Source organism: Anneissia japonica, unplaced genomic scaffold, assembly GCF_011630105.1.
Source record: "Anneissia japonica isolate Jap-2015-1 unplaced genomic scaffold, ASM1163010v1 scaffold287579_len849171_cov184, whole genome shotgun sequence".
Taxonomy (NCBI): Eukaryota; Metazoa; Echinodermata; class Crinoidea; order Comatulida; family Comatulidae; genus Anneissia; species Anneissia japonica.
In genome coordinates this window covers 790,019-811,004 of record NW_022755335.1, presented here as the reverse complement: position 1 = coordinate 811,004, position 20,986 = coordinate 790,019, and the positions used below count along the sequence as shown (strand labels likewise).

At 33.5% G+C, this 20,986-nt stretch overlaps 2 protein-coding genes, 1 long non-coding RNA gene and 1 other non-coding gene across 6 annotated transcripts; 2 read left to right on the top strand and 2 right to left on the bottom strand.

The window, feature by feature from the left end:
• Positions 1-823: 823 nt before the first annotated feature.
• Positions 824-896, bottom strand: Trnal-uaa. Its single transcript has one exon. It is a non-coding gene; the product is annotated as a tRNA-Leu (tRNA).
• Positions 897-1,729: 833 nt separating this feature from the next.
• On the top strand, positions 1,730-12,747 carry LOC117123417. The gene is made up of 6 exons (XM_033269322.1): positions 1,730-2,535; positions 4,223-4,396; positions 6,691-6,758; positions 9,112-9,465; positions 10,867-11,133; positions 11,601-12,747. The coding sequence occupies exons 2-6, from the start codon at positions 4,224-4,226 to the stop codon at positions 11,990-11,992; spliced, it is 1,254 nt and encodes a 417-aa protein (XP_033125213.1). The 5' UTR covers positions 1,730-2,535; position 4,223; the 3' UTR covers positions 11,993-12,747.
• LOC117123419 lies at positions 4,434-9,497 on the bottom strand. 2 transcript variants are annotated; one of them, XR_004447853.1, is made up of 4 exons: positions 9,375-9,432; positions 7,810-7,878; positions 4,977-5,109; positions 4,434-4,789 (listed from the first exon to the last, which is right to left on the bottom strand). It is a non-coding gene; the product is annotated as an uncharacterized LOC117123419 (long non-coding RNA). The 2 variants fall into 2 exon arrangements; XR_004447852.1 differs by lacking the exon at positions 7,810-7,878 and having other exon boundaries at positions 9,375-9,497.
• Positions 12,748-13,721: 974 nt separating the features above from the next.
• LOC117123411 lies at positions 13,722-20,746 on the top strand. 2 transcript variants are annotated; one of them, XM_033269314.1, is made up of 6 exons: positions 13,722-13,828; positions 14,704-14,886; positions 17,543-17,607; positions 18,571-18,933; positions 19,158-19,391; positions 20,087-20,746. In XM_033269314.1, exons 2-6 carry the CDS (start codon positions 14,705-14,707, stop codon positions 20,356-20,358), a joined length of 1,116 nt encoding a protein of 371 aa, XP_033125205.1. In that variant the 5' UTR covers positions 13,722-13,828; position 14,704; the 3' UTR covers positions 20,359-20,746. The 2 variants fall into 2 exon arrangements, with proteins under 2 accessions (XP_033125205.1, XP_033125207.1); XM_033269316.1 differs by having other exon boundaries at positions 13,774-13,828; positions 14,683-14,886.
• Positions 20,747-20,986: the final 240 nt, after the last annotated feature.

The window sequence follows — 20,986 nt, the reverse complement described above, 5'->3', positions numbered from 1 at the left end:
ATCAATCTTAGAGTCTCCTAATAGGTACAAAATACATATAATTTATTTAAAAAAATGATTTAAATGATACCACATACCCGGTAATGATAAAGTAACATATACACTAAAGATATAATAGACAAAGATCTTTTAAAATGATTACCATCTAATCCTAAATGATTACCATCTAGTTATCTTAAATGATTACCGTCTAATTCAAAAGAATCTAAAATCAGTTAAATTAGTAAGCCTTTGAAACCCCTAAATTTTCGATGTATTTTAAAAAGGGGATGTAAATGTCTAAATATTCTGTAATGTATCAGTACTATTATAATTATATTTTCTGTAAGGAAGTATACAAATAGTATAGATGTACAAGTACAGATATATTTACTAATAAATATTAGAATGCACTCTATGTTAATAGTAAATAAGTAATAAATCTTGTTCACTTTATTCTTATAATAAAGTAATCTTACCAACCAACACCCATTACCTTTCAGTATTAAATAAACGTATACTACAAATATCTCTGAATTTATTATTTTGACAATAAAGTATCTTGTACTATTGAGTGACGGTTGGAATATGCTATGGTGTCGGGGCGATATGAAGACGACGGAGTTTACGATGATGGCAATACATACAGTACATATGTTATTTCTTCATACACACACACACACACATATGTATATGTATATATATATATATATATATATATATATATATATCAAAGAAAGGTAAATACAATGTTCGAATAAAGGACATAATAATACATCGTGTAGCATAGCTCTCAACAAATGTAGTCCTGTAAATAAATGAATAAAGAAATTGTGTAATAAAATGCCTCTGACGGGACTCGAACATACGACCTCTCGCTGTTAAGGCGAGCGTCATAACCATTAAACCACGGAGGCTTCATGGTTGAACAGATTGAAATACCACCAGATACACTCCATTACACTGATAATAATTACAATACTGTAATGATGTTGATAATGATGAAGAGGATGCTGATGATGGACATTTTGCGAAACATAATCCACTGACATACCACAGAATACCGTACTAATCACAGTCACAAATTGTTGTCTATTTACATACCATTTTCAACCATTAAAGAATAAAACTTACCCGTCTTGCGATCATCACAGGATAATATCTATGGAAACATAATGCTGTTAACAGACACACAATGTTGGTCACAGCATCACAGTAACGATACTAATCCACAACGGCAGATAAGCAAGACACATTATCGTTATTCACAGATAGCACATACTGCTGACCACCGATATATAATATTTTCCGAATACACCCACAATGCAGTACGAAGACATAATGTTGTCTACAGGCACATAGACCTAATGCTGCCTAAAGGCAAAGTGTTGGATCCTTGAATTCATAGTAGAGGAGGTCCAAGAAGGGACTTTCAGAGGCAGATGGTCCTCCCACCCGAGACCGACAATGGTTAGGCTGAGGGAAGAAATGTTATGGTTTGCACATCTAGATGTCCGCAAATGGCACCCTCAGAATGAAATATGAATACAATTTACTATTTTTCTCCATTACATTTTTTTTTAGGGGGAACGGGCTGGCTAACTCCCCTCCCCACACCCTTGATCCGCCACTGGCATTAATCTGTCCAAAGACACGTAATGTCGTCAGCAAATGGCAGGCCACTTCTTCGTGTTTCATGGCCAACTTCACAATATTGACGATTCCGGCCAGACTAACCACACCCCAAAAGTTTGATGAAGGTGTAAACCACCGCTCCTTAAAATCGACCACCTTAGTCCTCAAAAGATATCTAGGAGGTGTGTTTCAACGCAGCATCATCCTGAGGGAAGAACAATTATGTGAAGCCTATTTAAATTTTAGATGCTTTAGTTATGAGCGTATGATACCACCCGTTCGATTTGTGTCTCGTAACCTCCTAATGTTGTTCTTAGGTTCTCAGGGCATTTTAAATGAAGTATGTGATGAGTTTGTCGTGCTTGTTCATTCAGACATTCCTATCAATAGCCGTGGATAAATAATTTAGAAGGATAACTCATCTGCTGGTTTTGAACCATCTCGATTTGCCTTTGATGACTTTACTTGCGTGAGTCTCAAACCGCTTGTCCAAAATTCCAAGAACAAATATGGCAAGAGATGTGAAACCGCTTGCCGGTTATTGATATTAATGTTTTTTGTCTGCCTTTTAGATGTATAATATTGTCTATACATTTGTTCCAGCTTAGGTCATCCTTGCATATTGTAACACCAAGAAGCATTATGCAGTCATATCCGTTTAAAATACTAACAAACTAGTTTCAAAGTTTGAGTCATGAGAGAAAAGCTAGTTATTACGTAAAACCACCAACGTTATCGGCCAACTTGGTCCTGAGTATAAGAATAGAATGACCTTCCCTTTTGTATATTTCGCTTGTATTTAAAAGGTATGACGTACCTTACCTTTAAATGAGATTGGTATCAGGAATAATCACTACAAAGAACAGATTCTCTGTGCTTCCAAGTCCATTGCTTTGTTCTACTACAGTGCACTCTTGCAATGTAAGTTGATTTTATTTAGTATTTATATATTATATAGCCATATAAACAGTTTAAAAGTATAAAATGTGTATATACATAAATAATTTATATTAGTACTTATAGCACAATTATAGCATACTTATAGCATTCAATGTAGATGAAAAAGGTCTTATTGGTATTAGCCCTAGTACATTAGTATTATAAGATGATTAAAGATAAAAACATTATTCATTATATTTTTGTGGAAAGTTGAAGAGATTGTGTCATATGGACCATCAAGGTATGTAATATTGTAATATTATAATTTTAACTCTTATATATATTTTTTTGAAAATTAATTATTTGTTTATTTAATACAGTATCAGTGTTAGTTTTAGACGTGGAATTACAATTCGGATTTAAAATGAAGTTACTGATCCTCATGTGGACATCTTGACCGAGGGTGTAGGGTGGCAGTTTGTTGGTAATAAAATGACATTAAAATTAAAGTTTGAGGGTGCCATTTATGGCCATCTAGAAGTGTCATATAAAAAAAAAAAAAAAAAAAAATGGAACCAGGGTTGGGGCTGAGGTAGTCTGGACCTTCCATCTGTAAAATTACCTTTCTGGGCCACCTCTGTTTTATAATCCTGGATATCTGCCGCCTAGATATGGTAATCTATATTATAGAATCAACGCATTTATTCCTCTTGCGAACAGTGTTACTAATGCCCGTTGCACACTAGACAAAATTTTGCGCAAGATGCATGCTAAATATTACACAGACTTTCAATACTAATACAATGAATTTCAATACTTTCCAAAAGTCAGTAACATTGATATGCAGTAGTTTTCTGTATTTCAATTGTTTTGGGACAGGTCTTTGATGCAGTGGTAATGGCTTGGTTCCCAACCTCGAGATCTAAATCCCTTGTGTGCTTAAGCAAGATAATTTGCTGTATCAGATACAGTACAATGTATCTGCATTGCTTCTCTTAATCTAGGAGTATAAATGGGTACTTGGTGTGTTGCCTGCTACTGCGCCGCTTATATGGCAGCAACTCATGGACCAAATAACCAGAGAGGGAGGATACGGCTAGGTCTCGGTTAAAGATAACTTCACTTCGCGAGCAGGCACAATGCCTGTTATATATGTCATGATCATTGTAGGCCTCTACACTCATTTTTTTTTCTCTTAGTAACATTACATTTACTGAGAGGCGTGCTAACCTTGCATGCATGTGCCTTCACATAGATGTGACGTAGCAGGGAGAGTTTTATAACTTTTTTGTGTATATACATATGTATATGTATATATATATATATATATATACAATAGATGCATATTAATACACACACACTCACACATGTATGTGTATGTATATAGTCTACAGATGTATATATATAAAGCTTAAGTTATAAAAACAAAAGATAATAGAAACAATAAAGAAATGATATGCTCAACATTTTCTTTTTTAATTTATAATGTATATATGTATATATATATATATGTGTGTATATATATATATGCATACAATGTATATATATATATATTCACATATATATATATACACATATATATAATTTGTCAAGTAATTTGTGTAATAATCATTGTTATATTATAAAAAATAACGAGATAGAAATACAAAATATTGTTATTCTGTTGTTTTTGAATGAATAACGTAACTAGAACTATCATTAACAAATTAATATTGGATTACATTTCCAGTATGCCGTTGCTTCACTACTTTTTTGTCGTAATCTGCTTATATACCATTAACCCAATGGTCCAAGGAAACGCATTGGATAGACACGGTGATGTAGAAATTGGCGACAATGGTAAACTATCGTTACTTGACAGAAGGAAACGTATGCCCGGTTGTGATTTTATATGTCGATGTTGGTGAGTAACCTTCAAACCCGCTCCTTGTTGACATTTATTTTCTTCAGCATAACATTTTATTTCATTAATTTGTCTGTATAAAATTGCGTCTTCTTTTAATTGATTGAAAGTAAACCCCTGACTAGAGACGATCGACACATCACAATTGTGATATTAGGCCTCTGAGATCCACTATAATGGGGTTGAAAATTGAAGTGTAATAAACTCATTAAAAAAGGTGTTATTTTAAAAGTAACTCCATAACGATAAATCCCAACTCGTCCTTATCTATTTTTGCTTTGTCATTCCTATATTAGACAATCCACCTCAGTTATTGTTCCTGCTGTATAGAAACACGTTTCCGCATAAGGTTGTATAAGCTTAAGTACAGTTGATTTTAAGCCGAAGCGTAACCTTTAACAAAAATACAGAAACATGAGTGATAAATTGACCGTCACAGCAGTTTATATTTATTTAAAAAAATATATAACACAAAGATGCGAATTAACCACAAGACAGAGGGGTAAACAGAAATCTTGGCGAATGATTCTTTAATCCACCACAATCACAATATGTTTCCACTGCGATGATTAATACTTACCTCGTACCTCAATAGAAAATTTACCACCGGATATACAGGGAAATTCAAACGAACGCTGAACTTTGAGATAGTGAATACCTAATTGTAATTGTTCTGTATTGTGCCTTGTGGATGACTACAAGATAATGGGTGCCTGAAACATAAAAGAAATTTAAAAAAGTGTTTTATATAAATGTTATTCTTTTTCTTCTTCTCATTCCACTCTTCCCCTTCCTTCTTGTTCTTTGGTCTTCTTGTTTCCTTTTTGATGGGACTGCTTTTTTCGTGTTGCCGGCCAAGTAAATAATAGTAAGCCTATTGACGATTTTTGATCTAAGACATGCTACCGTTTACAATTTTTTCTCCTTTATTGCAATTTTATACAAAAAACCCCATATTTTCTAACTTGATTTTAACGTATTTCTCTTGATTCGTACTTTCCGTTGCCCTTTCTTATTTTGATAAAAAGAAGCAGCTGTCCCGGGATTATGTCGTCGTTTTGCTTTTACAATTTTTTATGTATGTTTTGCATGCTTCCTGAAATAAAGATTGGAATAACATTATTGACGGCTAATGCCGGGCAATCACAGCTTCGTACGACGGTCGTAAGACTGTCGCACGACGAATCCATATCCGCTCCCTGTGAACGTTAGACGACGCGACGTGATTGCCGGTGGCAGTCTGAACGGATCGTCATTGAAAACGGTACGTTGCGTGTGCGTCATCGCGTTGCGTTTTCATAGAATCGCGTCGGCCGTCGACCCTCGGTTGCAGTGCGTGCCCTGCACTATGAACAGTAAATATTGGCAAAAGACAAGCCAAACCAGTCACTCTTCGCAAAAATCATTCTTCAGTAATAAAAGTGAGAGCTATCAAATTCTAATAAAAGAATAATTTAAATCCGACATTTCGATACGAAATTACACGAGTTTAAACATATAGACTGTTTAACAAACAATATTTGAGCAATCAGCCTTCAAAGTTTACGATTTCGGGCATTTCTTAGGCAGAAAGGTTAGTTTCGTGCAATAAAATAGATTTTCAAAATTTTGACATTCCAGCATGTTTTGGCCATCTCCGAAACAGGATCTGTGACGAGTGACTGTTTTGGCCTGGGTTCGCGATAAATAGATGATAAAGATAGATATCTATTTTGCTTTAACACCAGCCCATTTAGAACGTAAAGTTTTAAAATTGGGTTGAAAAGCTTGAGAACAAACAATTAAATATAGTACTTTGCTATTTAATACTTCCTAAAGATCCTTAAAATTTCTCAGAATTACATGTTGTTAAATGCATATCCAACTGAATGCCATAATGTTTGGACGACTATCTAACAACTTGTATTTTGATTGTAAATCTCTAACACTATCAGGCGATGTATAATTGTGAAATATGCTATAAAACTACGAGGTTGTGTGATCATCACCATTAATTAGGATGATCTCACAAGAATGCAACGGATACTTAACGATTGTAGAAAAACCCAGCAGTAACACACAAGGATCCTCACTGAAGAGATAGCAGTTAAAATGTATTCTAATGTTAGAACACCAGAATAATAACAACTAAGCTCACATACGGAGCCGTTTTTTAGACACAGCAGACCTATCTATCTCTTGCATAAGCTATTGATTTTCGATTATATTATTAAAAATGATTTATTTTATACATAATTCAAGCCGAAGTTTTAAGAAGCCAATTACAAAAAATCATTTGATTACTAATTTGACAGGGATGACGTGGATAATAGCATTATGGATGAGCGCATGCTACCAGAAAACTGTATTAATTTCAATGAAGGTAAATATTATTCATTATTATGATCGTCTTCACCATTATCATTGCCATCATCACTCAGGGGCATTATGATCTTTCTCATTATCAACATCACCAACTACCACCACTACCACCACCACCATCGTCATCTCCATAATCATTATCAATGTCATTATCGTCGTCGTCATCGTCGTTATCTTCGCCCTTGTCGTCGTCATCATCATCATCATCATCTTCATCATTATCATAATTATAATAGGGTTACCCTAGGCCTAGGTTGTGTCTTAAGTTTCTGTTGTTATTATTTATCGGATTTCCAATGCATGCATACGTACATTCGACGATATGGCCAAATAAACTGCTTCTTGCAATAATTTAATTACAATTCCCTCTATAGATATAATATATGATGAACTGTGAACCTTTGAGCCGAAATAGAGGCGTTCCAACCGCAATTCTGATTATTTGCACGCTTTAGCTTGATTTGCACATGCTCAATTGTTGCATAAAAAGGTTCTATTTCACACCCTCTTCGCAGACGCCATTTGGTTTTTGATTTAATGAGACGTGGATTTGGTAACTGCACATGCTCGACAACGTCACTTAGGCCTTTAGGCCTACTCAATACGCATACTCACTGTCTGTCCAGCATTTCCAAGCGCATGCTCACTCAGGGCCTTAGCCACCGGTACGGTTGGTCAGGTTTAAACCTGAATACTTTTTGACAGACCACAAGTTAATTGATTAGGTTTCAAATAGGAAAAAAGGCTAAATTCCAATCGTATGTTTAGACTAAACTTAACTCCCTCTTGACATAACTCAGGAACCACAAGTCTGTGAACTCAGGAGTGAACGGTTAATGATAGTTTACATTATTTTCTTCCCTTTAGTGTAAGATTAAAAATTATTTAGATTAAGAAACTTAAAGTTAAAATTCGGAGTGTATGTGGGCTTAGCTTTTATCCAAATAAAGTAGGTCAAGTACTACTCATACACAGTGAGCTTTTGTAGAAAATCAGACTAAAGTTCCTTTATACATTTACTTAGACTAAAATTCATTTCTTCACTAAATTACCTTGTCAATTGGCGAGAAAAATCCATGCCTTTATTTATTCCTGATAGTTCTAGTATGCAGCATTATTTTCTGTAAATGAATATACTGTAAATATACTTTTTTAAGCACTTCTCTTAAATACATTGTCAGAGGATCCAGAGTTTACCCTGACTATTGCACAGATGGGTACCCAAGGTGGGCGAGGTTATGGGAAGAGACACATTTTAGTGGGGATGGGCGAGGGTGGGGTCTTCAGCTCCTCCTTCAAAACGTGTTGTTTTCTAGGTGCTTTAGAATGGACTTTCGTGTATTATGAGACGTTTATTATTGAATACACTCGAGTTCATAGCGTTTCTCTACTTTACTATGGACAATTAATAATTATGATGATGATGATGATGATGATGATAATGATGATGATGCTGATGATGATGGTGATGATGATGATGATGATGATGATGATGATGAGGATGAGAAAGTAGTATGAAACCCATAGAATGTCAGTTCAGGCATTCATTTATCTGCCTGTGGAAATATAACAAATGAATAATACGAAATTAAAAGAATACTTTTATTTTAATAATAATACTAATTATAGGATAAGAATACTAATATTTTAACTTTTAAACTTCTAAACTTTGCGTAGCTCAATATACATTTATATTTTCTTAAATCATAAGGAAGTCTCGTTAAATTAGCATAATATAATACAGAGAATTTCGATTGTCTATCAATGTCAAACGTTTTATGCACGCACCGACGAGGAAAGTCTGAACATAATAATTTTAATATGTTTATATTATGTGTTCAGGCCCTGATCCAGTGGGGGCAATGAAGGCCCGTCGTTATCTTCGCCCTTGTCGTCGTCGTCATCATCATCATCATCATCATCATCATCATCATCATCATCATCATCATCATCATCATCATCATCATCATCATCATCATCATCATCATCATCATCATTATCAGAGCTACAATGGAAAAATAGCAAATATTCCCATGGTCTCCGGGTCCCTCGGCGGCCCACTGGCGGATCTCAGTGCTCACTTCACACCTTCCTGACCACTTCAATTCTCGTGGCTACGGCCCTGTCACTTTGTTTCACAGATATTTCAGAGACGGTTTTTGGTAGCTGCGCATGCACATTGTTAATTTTGGAATTATCATTTCTTCGTAACGTGGAGGTATGTTTGTAGTAAAAGCTACTGCTTACCTACAGTTACTTAATGACTGTGTCCTCTTGTTCATAGCAGCCTAAAGGTGCTGCACGAAACAATTCTAAGCTTAAAATAATTATATGTTTTAAATTTGCTCTTTTAGAAGTTCTATGTTACAAGTTTATTGAATCTTCCGGTGATATTAAACTAGATGCAGAAGAATGCACACGTCATAATACTGACTATGGGCTAGCAGATGTAAATAGCGCCCTCTTACTTGATGGAATTGCACAACTTGCAAGGTCAGACAGCATTGCTGACAGATATTGGCTGCGCGTGGGATCATCTTTGCAGAACATCCCACCGACAGGCCCATGTTCTACTTATAAAGATGATTCTACTCTTAATGATAATGAATGCACTTACCTTCAGATTAAGAACGATGAATATGAAGTCAGAAAACGCATGTGCCGAGATGCCTCAACCAATGACGGATTCATATGCCAAGGAAGGCTTGGTAAGTAAACTCGAAGAAACAATCAAGCTTGGCAACATCGAAGATAACGTTTCTCCCTGTTCTAATAATAAGTTAACTATTTTTTGAAAGATTGTAAGAGTTATATTATTTACTTCAGTCAGTTACCTGTAGATGCTTTTATTATCTACGTATCACTGAAATACACATAAAAGCAGGATCCGGGGAGTGGGGTAGGGAATAATACAGCTCTATTGTAAAAATGAATATTCAAATACTTTAAAGAAAAATAAATGGGAACGAAGAAGATACACATATTTGATAATTAAAAATACAGTATGGAGGGTATGGAAGTCTGTAGAACAAATAGATATCTTAATTCATTCGTACCACTTTCAATTAGAATGCTTAATCAAAATATCAAATAAGTTTTATGGCCTAATTATAATTTATTTTTTCCACTACTAGCTATATATTATTTATACTGATACTGCATTTTGTTTTGCGATGTGATGTACCAACTGATTTTCCCAAAGGACACAAATAAAGAATCTTGAATCCCCTTTCACCCAGTTGTTAAATGGTGTGATATAGGCCAATATGTATTTATAACACACCTAAATATAGACTTGTTATTGATCGGTTGATTTCGTATCACGTGACATTGGTTATTAACCGCATTTCGTCACTCATTATAGAAAATTAGTTCCACTGTGCATGTTTACATCCATCCGTTTTAGTTCATTGCGCGGTGCCTAGGGAGAAACGAAGACTTTTCCCGGAAGGTTAAATCGGCACCTATACGAAATTTAATCAATCTTTTGATTGGTTAAAAAGACGTTGTTCCCTTTAGAAAGTGGGTAGATTTAATTTTTAAATAAAATATGCAAATGACAAGAATCTCCTTTAAGAAAAAATGTAGATTCGTTTTCATAAAATATCAAATGGCAAGAATCTACTTTAGGTGTGTTATAAAACAAACAATGAATGTATTTTATTAGCTCATAAACATTTATTATTTATATTAATGTATAATAAAATGAAAATATAAACCCTTTGCCTAACATTATTGGAAACTTTTTTTTTCATTATTAAATTATTGCAACTTACAAAAAAAAAGAACCTCACAAAACATTAGGTACAAAAAGAAACAAATGCAAAAGGACAGGTTCCACAGGTTCGAAGTCCAAACTAAGGGCAAACGCCCTGGACGAAAAACATCAAATAACATCAAAAATAGACATAAACTCTCATATCTAAATACAATAAACATTTTTAATTATTTTGAATAAAATAAGTGCACACCTTCCTGCAAACACTAACTTTCACTGAAAGTTTCTATAAAACCTTATATTTTTGCTTACTTTGTATGCATGATTTTATATAATGTTCATAAAGTGGGAATTAAACTTTATATAGATTAATATAATTATTTTCACGCAGAGACAACACGAGACACACCAACGACATCATTGGACAAAATATTCACCGGAAGTGACGTCACAACTAAAGTAAAAATGGCGTCACAGGCTACTTTTAAACAACAGCCAAATGATTCTAAAATGCCGGATGCTGTTATACCAATATCAATCGCTTTAGCCGTAGCTGTCGTTTGTATTGCTGTCTTAGTAGTCATCATAATGTTGAAAAGACGAACACCAGACGACAGTGGATCTGGGACTAATCCTCAAAATGAACTTGAAAAACAAGGTAACAGACCTCAATTATTATTAATATTCGTATAATTGCTATATAAAAAAACAAACAGTCCACCTCATGTAGGTCTTAAATATTTTATTAAAAAAAGTTCATGAAAAAGTTAATTAATGTTATAACTTAATTTGTAATATATTGTAAATTGTTATTGTTATTTTTGCCTATAATGTAATGTATATTTTAGGGAATAGTCAAAGATTTGTTAAAGTACAGTCTGATCGAATTCATGTTGAGATATATGATGTGATACCAATGTCAATAAAAACGGAAATGACGAATTTGATACACACTTTTGAAACAGACATTGCCCTTTAAACTACAGTACAGATAGCTTATTATTTTATATAGTATATATATACATTATATATATATATATATATATATATATACTATATTATATACATTGCAATTATTATACAATGTAAGATCAATTTGCTATAATGGAGATAACTTTTTTGTAGATCCAGTGATAAACCAAGAAAACGAACAAGACTGTGCTGATAGTTCATCAAGCTTAAATCAGTATTCAAAGTATGAAACTTCTTTACCGGGAGACTATGCATACCTCAGTGATTATGTGCTCAAGAATCACGGCCCAGATTATTGTGTCGTAGAGGATGACGTTTATAATGGGAAATATGAATATCCGATGTTGCCATTATCTGTCGAGAATTCGAACGCTGAAACTCTTTTAAATGATCCTTCTTATGATAGTCTTGGCCCCCATTATGACGTGTTAAACCGCGAAGAAGAGGGGGAACAAGCGCCATCTGCTTATGATGATTTAGAGAACGGAGCAGAAATGCCCGAATATGAATATTCTTATGCTTATTATACTGATCTTATAAAGTGAAGTGAATAATTGATCAGAATCAGTTAGTATGTTTTTATTATTGTTATTTGCACATTACATACATTTTTCATAATTTATTTTCGGAGATCACATCTTGTGTTGAAGACACTTAAAATGAATACTGGTGTTGTATCATCATACTGTATAGTGTGAAATGATTGCCTCAAATGCGATTCAGACTTCCAACAAAAGATTCCAGTTGGTTGAGGTGTTTGCATAGAAACCTTCTGGTATAAATTAAATCCCAACCGCCTTCTCGCTTATTGAACCAGATATCAGAACTTGATTTATATATATATTTTTTCGTTTCCTATTTTTTCTTCAGTTCATAATATTACATAAAGTATTTTCCCATACCATATAATTCAAGATACTTTTGGTTTTAACACCAACAAATATAACTAATTTCTTATAACTAAACAATATGAATATTTATTAGACGCTGGTTGGAACGGGACGCTTACCTTTGCTTCTGGTGTGGTGGAACATGTCTTCTCGGATAAGGATTATAAACCGTACTTCCAGTGTACACAATTGACTCATGTGCACTTTAAACAACAAAGTACTGGTCCGTATAGCCCCTGTTGTGGACAGACTAGAGTAGCTGGTACCGCTTACCGGGTAGCTCAGACACAAACAGACCCTTAGGGGAGAAGAAAGTTACTGTATTAGCTTGTCCACGCTTCGAACGCTTTGAGAGTGTGGTGTACAGCGCTGTATAAATTCAACTATTCTTATTGTTATTCTTCTTCTTCTTCTTCTTATTATTATTATTAAAATTATTATTAATGTTATTATACAATTATTATTATTATTATTATTATTATTATTATTATTATTATTATTGGTATTTATATTACAAATACCATACTTACAACTTTCATTTCTATTATTATTATTATTATTATTATTATTATCATTATTATTATTATTATCATTATTATCATTATTATTATAATTATCACTATTATTATTATTAATATTATTAAGATAAAAGATATTTTAATATTTTCTATTGTATTAGTACCGTAGGTATTATAGGGCCTATCAGTATTTTATGTATAAAATTTAGTATATTGTAAATCTAAGCCTAAGTACTGTCGATGTATTAAAATATCGTCTATTTATATACCTAGTTAAGCAATACACCCGCTAACTTTGGTTTTATTGAATCAAATAAAGTCATAAGGAATACCGTTAAACATATAATATATTTATTAGAAGTTATTTCGAAGATTAGATATTGTACACTACTGTTGTTTTAGAAGACTCAAATCAACACTGCTTTCGAGACTCTTTGTCCATTAGACACAGTCCCTTTCAAACACATTTCCATCGCAAATATGTTGCTGTTCTTCTCCTCTTCTCCCGTTATGTATGGAGTAATGCTCGCTTCCACTAAAATACATTCATGCCTTAACTATTTTTTTTGGTCGTGTAACCAGCCCTACTAGCAACCTCTCTTAACTATTCTTGTTGTCGGAACTAGATATTAAGTTAGTTTACATACATTCTCTAATAACAATAAACCATACCTGTTCCGTTTATATTAATAAAAAAAAAAAAAAATCAAAAAAATCCAGAGAGGCTGCCACCATTAGAGTCATGTTATCAAAACTGGTATTTACACAAGTCCTCGTCATCATCAGCCAAACTGGCATGGAGCATACAATAAAATGTTATTATTTGTTATCCATTTGCGTTCAAACTTCATGACGTCATTGTATTTATTGAATAGAAGATTGGAATAACAATGTACTGTACTGTAAGCGCAACGAAGAACATGTTCTAGGTGCTTGTGCTTGTACAAGTCGATAGCTTTGCTCCGCATATAATGTAAGTTTATAAAGTCTACTTGATAGGATACAGAATATATATAAACGAATAGATAGAAAAAAAATAATAGTGCTCTAATAGGTATAAATATTCCGCATTATTTTGTGTGATTATCATGAGCGTTCGGAAATAGGATTTAGGCAAGAATGCAATAAAGCAACCAGGAAGTATGCGGAAATAGAGTATATCAATGGCGTATCGTAGAAAAAAATTATTGTATTTGTTCCCAATGCTAGCGAAGCAAGAAATAAATGCTGGGGTCAGGGGGCCGCCAAGTACTCCGGAGGTGGTGCAGGTGCGAAGCCCCTTGAAATATACTTCTGACGAATTTGGTGAATTTTATCTTTATTTGATAGGCATCACGCTACAATAATAACTTCACTGTTATTATTTTCCATTTGTTTGTGTTTTATCGTGCAAGGCAGCAAACCTAATTTCAATATTATTTGTGTGTGTGAGCTGTGTGGGAGCGTTTCAGTCAGTTGTATGAAAGTGGGGGTTAGATCTGCGCGAATACTAAATAGGCCTCCATTATGTAATTGGTATGCTACTCGCCTTGATAGCGAGAGGTTGCACATTTGAACCCAGGTTTTTTTTTCATACAACCAAATAAATGAACTTTTCGTTGAAGGGTTATATAGGCTATCTTGCTTCTCTCGAGCACTGTTGTCATTATTATTTTTTCTCATTTTATACATTTATTTATGTTGTGTTTACGGTGCAACGCAGCAGACTAATTTCAAGATGTGTATAAGAGACAGATATAGGCCTATGTGTGCAATGTGCATATATACTATATATAGAGGTTTGTAGACAAGGTGGTGACAAATCAATCAAGTTATGATAATCCTCAGTGCATTGGTTTAAATTCTCAGTATGGCGTTGCTTCAATACTTGTTTATCGTAATCTACATGTATACCATCATCAAAATGGCTCAACCGGCCCAAGAAAACATATTGAATATACACGGTAGTTTGGAAATTGACGGTAACAGAAAAATGTCATTACTTGACAGAAGGAAACGTATGGACGATTGTGATTTTGTATGTCGATGTTGGTAGGTACTCTTAATCTATTCTTTTTACCGTTATTTATGTTGTTTACCTATTTAATTTCATTAATGTGTGTTTTCATTATTTTGTTTGAGTCTGTAATGAAGTAAAAGGTAACACTACAGAGCTGAACGAGAAGCTTGTGAGATCTTTGGAAATTGCAGCGTATAGATTTGACCATTTAGCACACAAAAAATAATTAATTTACTGCATGATATGAAATCAATGTATAGATTGGATTTATTCGGAGTAAGCACCAAGGAGAGCCCACGAAAAGTTTATAAGAAGACTTATTTCAAGTGGGGTCATTGGGTTGTAATTGTTCAATACCGGAGACTATCCCATACTCTTTTCCGACGCGTTCTTGAACACAAAAACAAGAAATCCTTTCGTTAATTTGACAAGAATTTATTTCTACGAAGCAACACATGCACTAAGAAATACCAATGTCCATTGTAAAGATTGAGAAGAAAATTGTTTAAAAGCTAATTGCTAAAAAGTTAAATATAAATTTTTAGACTATACTATGTAACTGTTTTGATAGGCTACAATAGAAAAATAAACAAGTGTCCCCTTAATAGGTGTTAAATTGTATTGATTTTGATCATTCATTAAAAAAACTCTCCCGTCTCCTTAATAAGTGTGTTCCCTTAATAGGGATTGGCCATAGTGGTAAAAGATATATTTCCTCTCGTTTCACGGAAAACACATTTTTTATGTCGTGGGAGGGCGTATACTTGGCAATTTTGTAGAGGCGCTATATTTGTTTTGGTTTGAGGGGTAATTTAATAGTTTGCATTAGACAGGTGAATCCTCTCTTTGCTTTGCTTCCAAGCCTCGCACATCACTTTGATTTTCCCGCCAACCTCCCCTGCTTCCTCCATATTTATCAGTGCACTAGGTATGTGCGCGTGCGCCCAGATTGTTAGTAATTAATTAGTTTTTAGGTATATTGATTTGATGCTTAATTTGTTAAATTAACGTTTTACAACTCTTCATGTACGATTTATATTGTAATCGCCATTGAAGTATTTATGTATTGATCACGTGTCAGGTGTATGTCGAGTGCAACAGTCTGAACTTATATAGTCATTCTCTATATTTATCTTATATATTTATATATACTACTTATATTTAATCTTTAGGGGCAGCCTTATGTTCCCATTCTATAAAATGTTTAGATAATATAACGACATCAACGGGTGGCTGCCCCATTACACGTTTTGAGTTATCTATATATTAAACTGTCTTTCGTCATTGAATAAAATGACTAGTTCCATCCAATCCGGTGTTTGCTTTCTTTGTTTCGTCTTGTACTCGCGTCCTGCGGCATAAAATGTCTCCTTAATAGGATTTCCGCTGAATATGGGTGTCCCAAAGGAGGGGTTCTACTGTAGGGGATTCCTTATGGGCCTGTTTCTACGAGAAAGAACCGTTCATAAGAACCGTTCTTTTTCTGCTGCTTGTTCAGAACCATTATTATCCACGAGTCCGATAAACCTACGATATTATAATCTAAAAGGAATCAGTAAAACAAACGTTAAACTTCTGTTCTCAATACAATGAAACATTCTCTTAAAAAAAAGAAAATAAGAACAAAAGTTTAGCCCTCATTTACTTGTTAATTGTTACTCATATAGCGCTTCCTCCGTGCAGTTAGAAAGCGCCAACTACTCTCCACTCTGTAATATTTCCATCAAACAGCTCACTCTCACTCCAACCACAACTAACAAAGTATGCTTTTATGAGTCATAAAAACCAAAGTAAATCAATGGTAATAAAGGATAAGAATATTAAAATGAAATGAGTGTAAAAACTATTAAACCCAGCCCAACATGAAACTAAGTTGCAAATACAGATTTTAAGGCATGCCCTAAACTGTCTGACAAAGTTGAAGTTATTAATAGGAGACAGAATATTCTACATTCGACCGCGCTGTTAATGATGAGAAAGAGTCGTCGTCGATACGCCTAAGGAACATGGTCTGACAAGATGTATTGTGGATGCCGATCGAGGTGATCGAAAATGTGTACTTGTTAATAAATTCAGATATAGTATTGCCTATGGAATACGCCCGAAAGGAATTTGCAGACTAAATGAATTCGGTTATTCGACTCATAACCATTTCGACTCTGAACCAATGGAGTTCAGGAATAATGGGAGATGTGGGTACACGACCTTTATAAAAATGTCTGGCAGCAGTTTTTGCAGTGTAGTGTACGGGTCGGGTCGGACATGAGCTATTATTCGGATAGGAAGAATCATCATTGTTTGTATTCTGTTAATCGTGCAAAAGTATTGTTGTTTTATACATTTATTATTAAGATAATTCCGTTAGTTTAAATTGCATTCTGGGTAATTTTTACGTAATGTATGTAGAGAATCAGCCCGGTATCAAATACGGAATGGTTACATGTTGAGTCAAAATGCAGTTGCAAGGCGTTCCTTATCTTAGTAAACCGATAATTGTAAGAGGACAGTTTTTCTCTCGATTTCCAGTAGATCTACACCCTATTTCATTTCAAATTCTAATACAAAAAGGATAATCAGATTATATAATGTAGGTATATTTGGAAAAGATAACATAGCTTGTGCAATCCTTCATACTTTTCTTTTCATATATTATTATTGCATAAAGAATGATTTAAATATTTTTTACAGGAATGACGTGAATGGAACCATTCTTAAGAGCATGCTACCAGACCATTGTCTATATGTCAATCAAAGTAAATATTAATTATATTAAACACTATATTTATCATCATCTTTAATACAGATATTTCTGCATGACAATACCAACATTAAAACATTAAAAAGTCAATAATTTGACTAATGTACTATATATTTTTTTCATAACATGATTATCATCATCATCATCATCATCATCATCATCATCATCATCATCATCATCATCATCATCACCATCACCATAATCATCATCCTGTCAGGCCACTAAAACACTATTATTGTCAGTTTGGTGCCTGATTTGGCAAGTTAATTCCTCCTACTCTTTCTGGAATATTACGCAATTTGATTTCCCTCATTTCCCTTTTTTGCCCATCTCTTATGGTCCATTCGAACTACTTTGACTGTCCACTCCAACTACTTATAGACAGTTTTTCACAAACGCCTTTTGTATTAGGTGCTATCTGATTAAAAGCACTTAACAATAAAAATATAATAACTGTGATAATAATATTAATACTAAAACTAATACTACTAATTGTTATTGTTACAGTATTATTATCATTATTACGGTATTAATAAATATGTTTATTATATTATTATTATTATTATTATTATTATTATTATTATTATTATTAATAATAAATATATTATATTATGGTGTTATTAACATCATCATCATCATTATCGTTACTATTCTTACTACTACCACTACTACTATTACTGTTATTGATGTTATAATTTTCTTCTTAGTACAATAATTTCATAGACTCATTTAACACAGTTATAGAACCTCTCCTTTGGGAAAGCCCCTATTTAGTTGACACCCTTTATAAAGGGACACCTTTCTGGTAGCAAATAGAGGTAAAGTTTATCTTTTAACACTACGGACAACCCCTTATGAAGGGCACATTTTGTTAGTCCCGAAGGTGTCTCCTTTCTATGGGTTCTCCGGTATACAACATCTACAGTATTTATAAATACATCTTTTTTTTTGCTTCTAGATGAACTTCAATGTTACATGTTAATAACATTAAAAAGCAATAATATGGAAGCAGATCAAGAATGCACAAGTTATGGTTATGAGTTAGCCGATGTAAACAGCGCTCTCATTCTTGATGGAATTGCGGAATTTGTTAGATCAGTCATTACTAACAGGGGGCGAAGGCTTCCTCAAAGTTACTGGCTGCGCGTGAATTCAACTTTGCAGGACGTCTCGACGGCAGCAGGTTCATGCTCTACTTGTGAGGATTTTAGTCCTGATGATGAAGGTTGTACTTACCTGAAGATTGAAGAAGATAAATATAGAGTCAGAGAGGGCAGGTGCAGAAGCGATAATGACGGATTAATATGCCAATTAAAGTTTGGTAAGTTAACACAAACGAAGGAACAAAACAAGTTTGTGAACACTGAAGATAATGTTTCCATGATGATAGGCCTATAATATAATATATAATATAATATATCCATTCATTCTATTTATTTTATTATATTTATTATTATTTTAAGAGTACTGCTACTTACCTTTTTATATACACGTGACTATTTTTAAGTACCGTAGTGAGAAAACATATATAATTATTTCATGTAGAGCTAACACGATACATACCGACGACACCACCGGTCAAGATACTTACCCACAATGAAATCACAACAGTGAAGTCAAGTGGTGTTACTTCTACGCGGCAGTCAGAACAAGATGTATCTAAGATGTCGAATGTTACACTAATAGGCCTAGCAATTGCTTTAGCAGTAGCTGTCGTTTGTATTGCTGTTTTAATAATCTTATTGCTTAAAAGACGAACCTCCACAAAGGGGGCACCAGGTACGAGTCCTCTAAAACAAGAGATACATGGATACTTGCTAATCGTTATATTTGTATTTTATATGCTATACGGTAATAGTTATCAGTAAACCACCACCTCCTTAAATTAGCCAAAAATTAGGAAATAAATATTTATGATATGAATTGTATATTGTTAAATGATTCTTTTATTTATAATAATTATTTTAAATTATACATCAGATTTTAAGAATTTTATAATAATATGTAAACCAACTAAAGCTATTATAAACAGAATTATCATGTTAGTAGCCGACACTTATCGCCACAACCAATCGCTAATTTAAACAAACCAAAGGTGCTTGGAAAATTTAGGAACCACCATCCTATAAATATATTACATGTGTAAATAAGATTAATATATGCATAATGGTAGTTGCTATAGTAACATTAATAATAATTAGATTGATGATGATTATAACGACCATGATAATGATTATAACGATAATGATGATGATGACGATGATGATGGAAATAATTAATAGGCTTAATAATAATGGTAATATACAAACATAAACAATCCAATCATTCTGGCATATAACTACATTTTTACTTAACGATTGCGTGTTAATTAAAAAAAGTTCATCAGACCAATGCACGAGCCTACACATTTTACATAAACATGCACAAATTTTACAATTTGTAATTAATGTTCTACAACGTTTTTTTTCTCTTAGATGTGTCAGCAACCCAAGTGAATCAGCAAAGCCATGATGATAAATCTTCAAACCTGTATCCGACCTATGAATCTTCTTTACCAGGAGACAATGTGGGCCTACACCATAGTGATACTGCGCAGAAGGACAATAACCCGAATTACATTGTTGTAGAGGGCGATGTTTATAATAATTTGAAACCTGAAACTGTATTAAATGATCCTTCGTATGATAGTCTTGGCCCTCAATATGACACTTTAAACCGCCAAAGCGAGGTGAGTTTTAACGCTTAGTATAACGTGATAAACCGCAAAAAAGATGGAGAGCAATCGCCAGTTGTATACCCGGAAGATGTAGAAGATGAAATGCCTGAAGATGAATATTTCTATGGTGACTTCAAACAGTGAGAATTTGATTTGATCAGCAGTTCTTAAGCTCTGTCCAGATTATCAAATTTTCGTTGACCAAATACTGTTGTATGACTATAATATACTCATGTGTTTCTAAATTTTCATGATGTGATGTCGTCATGACCGTATTTTAGGCACGTCACATGCTTTGGCAAATAAAATGTAATAGTCTGAGAATGGCTTACAATAAAAAATGCGAAAATAATATTTTATATAAATATAAATATAAATATTTTATACATACGTTCTCGTTTGTAAATATTATATGAGTGTCACTGAAATTTTTATTTTTACAGTACATCTAGATGTGTATAAGAGACAGTATATATACCTATATTGATAATAGTTTTTTATTGAATATCAAACAAAAATATTTAAAAAAATAGCCTATTGAGATCTACTGTATTCCATTTTTGCTGTAATCAATCAATCAATCAATCAATCAATCAATCAATCAATCAATCAATAAGATCATAAGGAAGCAAAGAATGTTTTAAAGGCAAAACGTAAA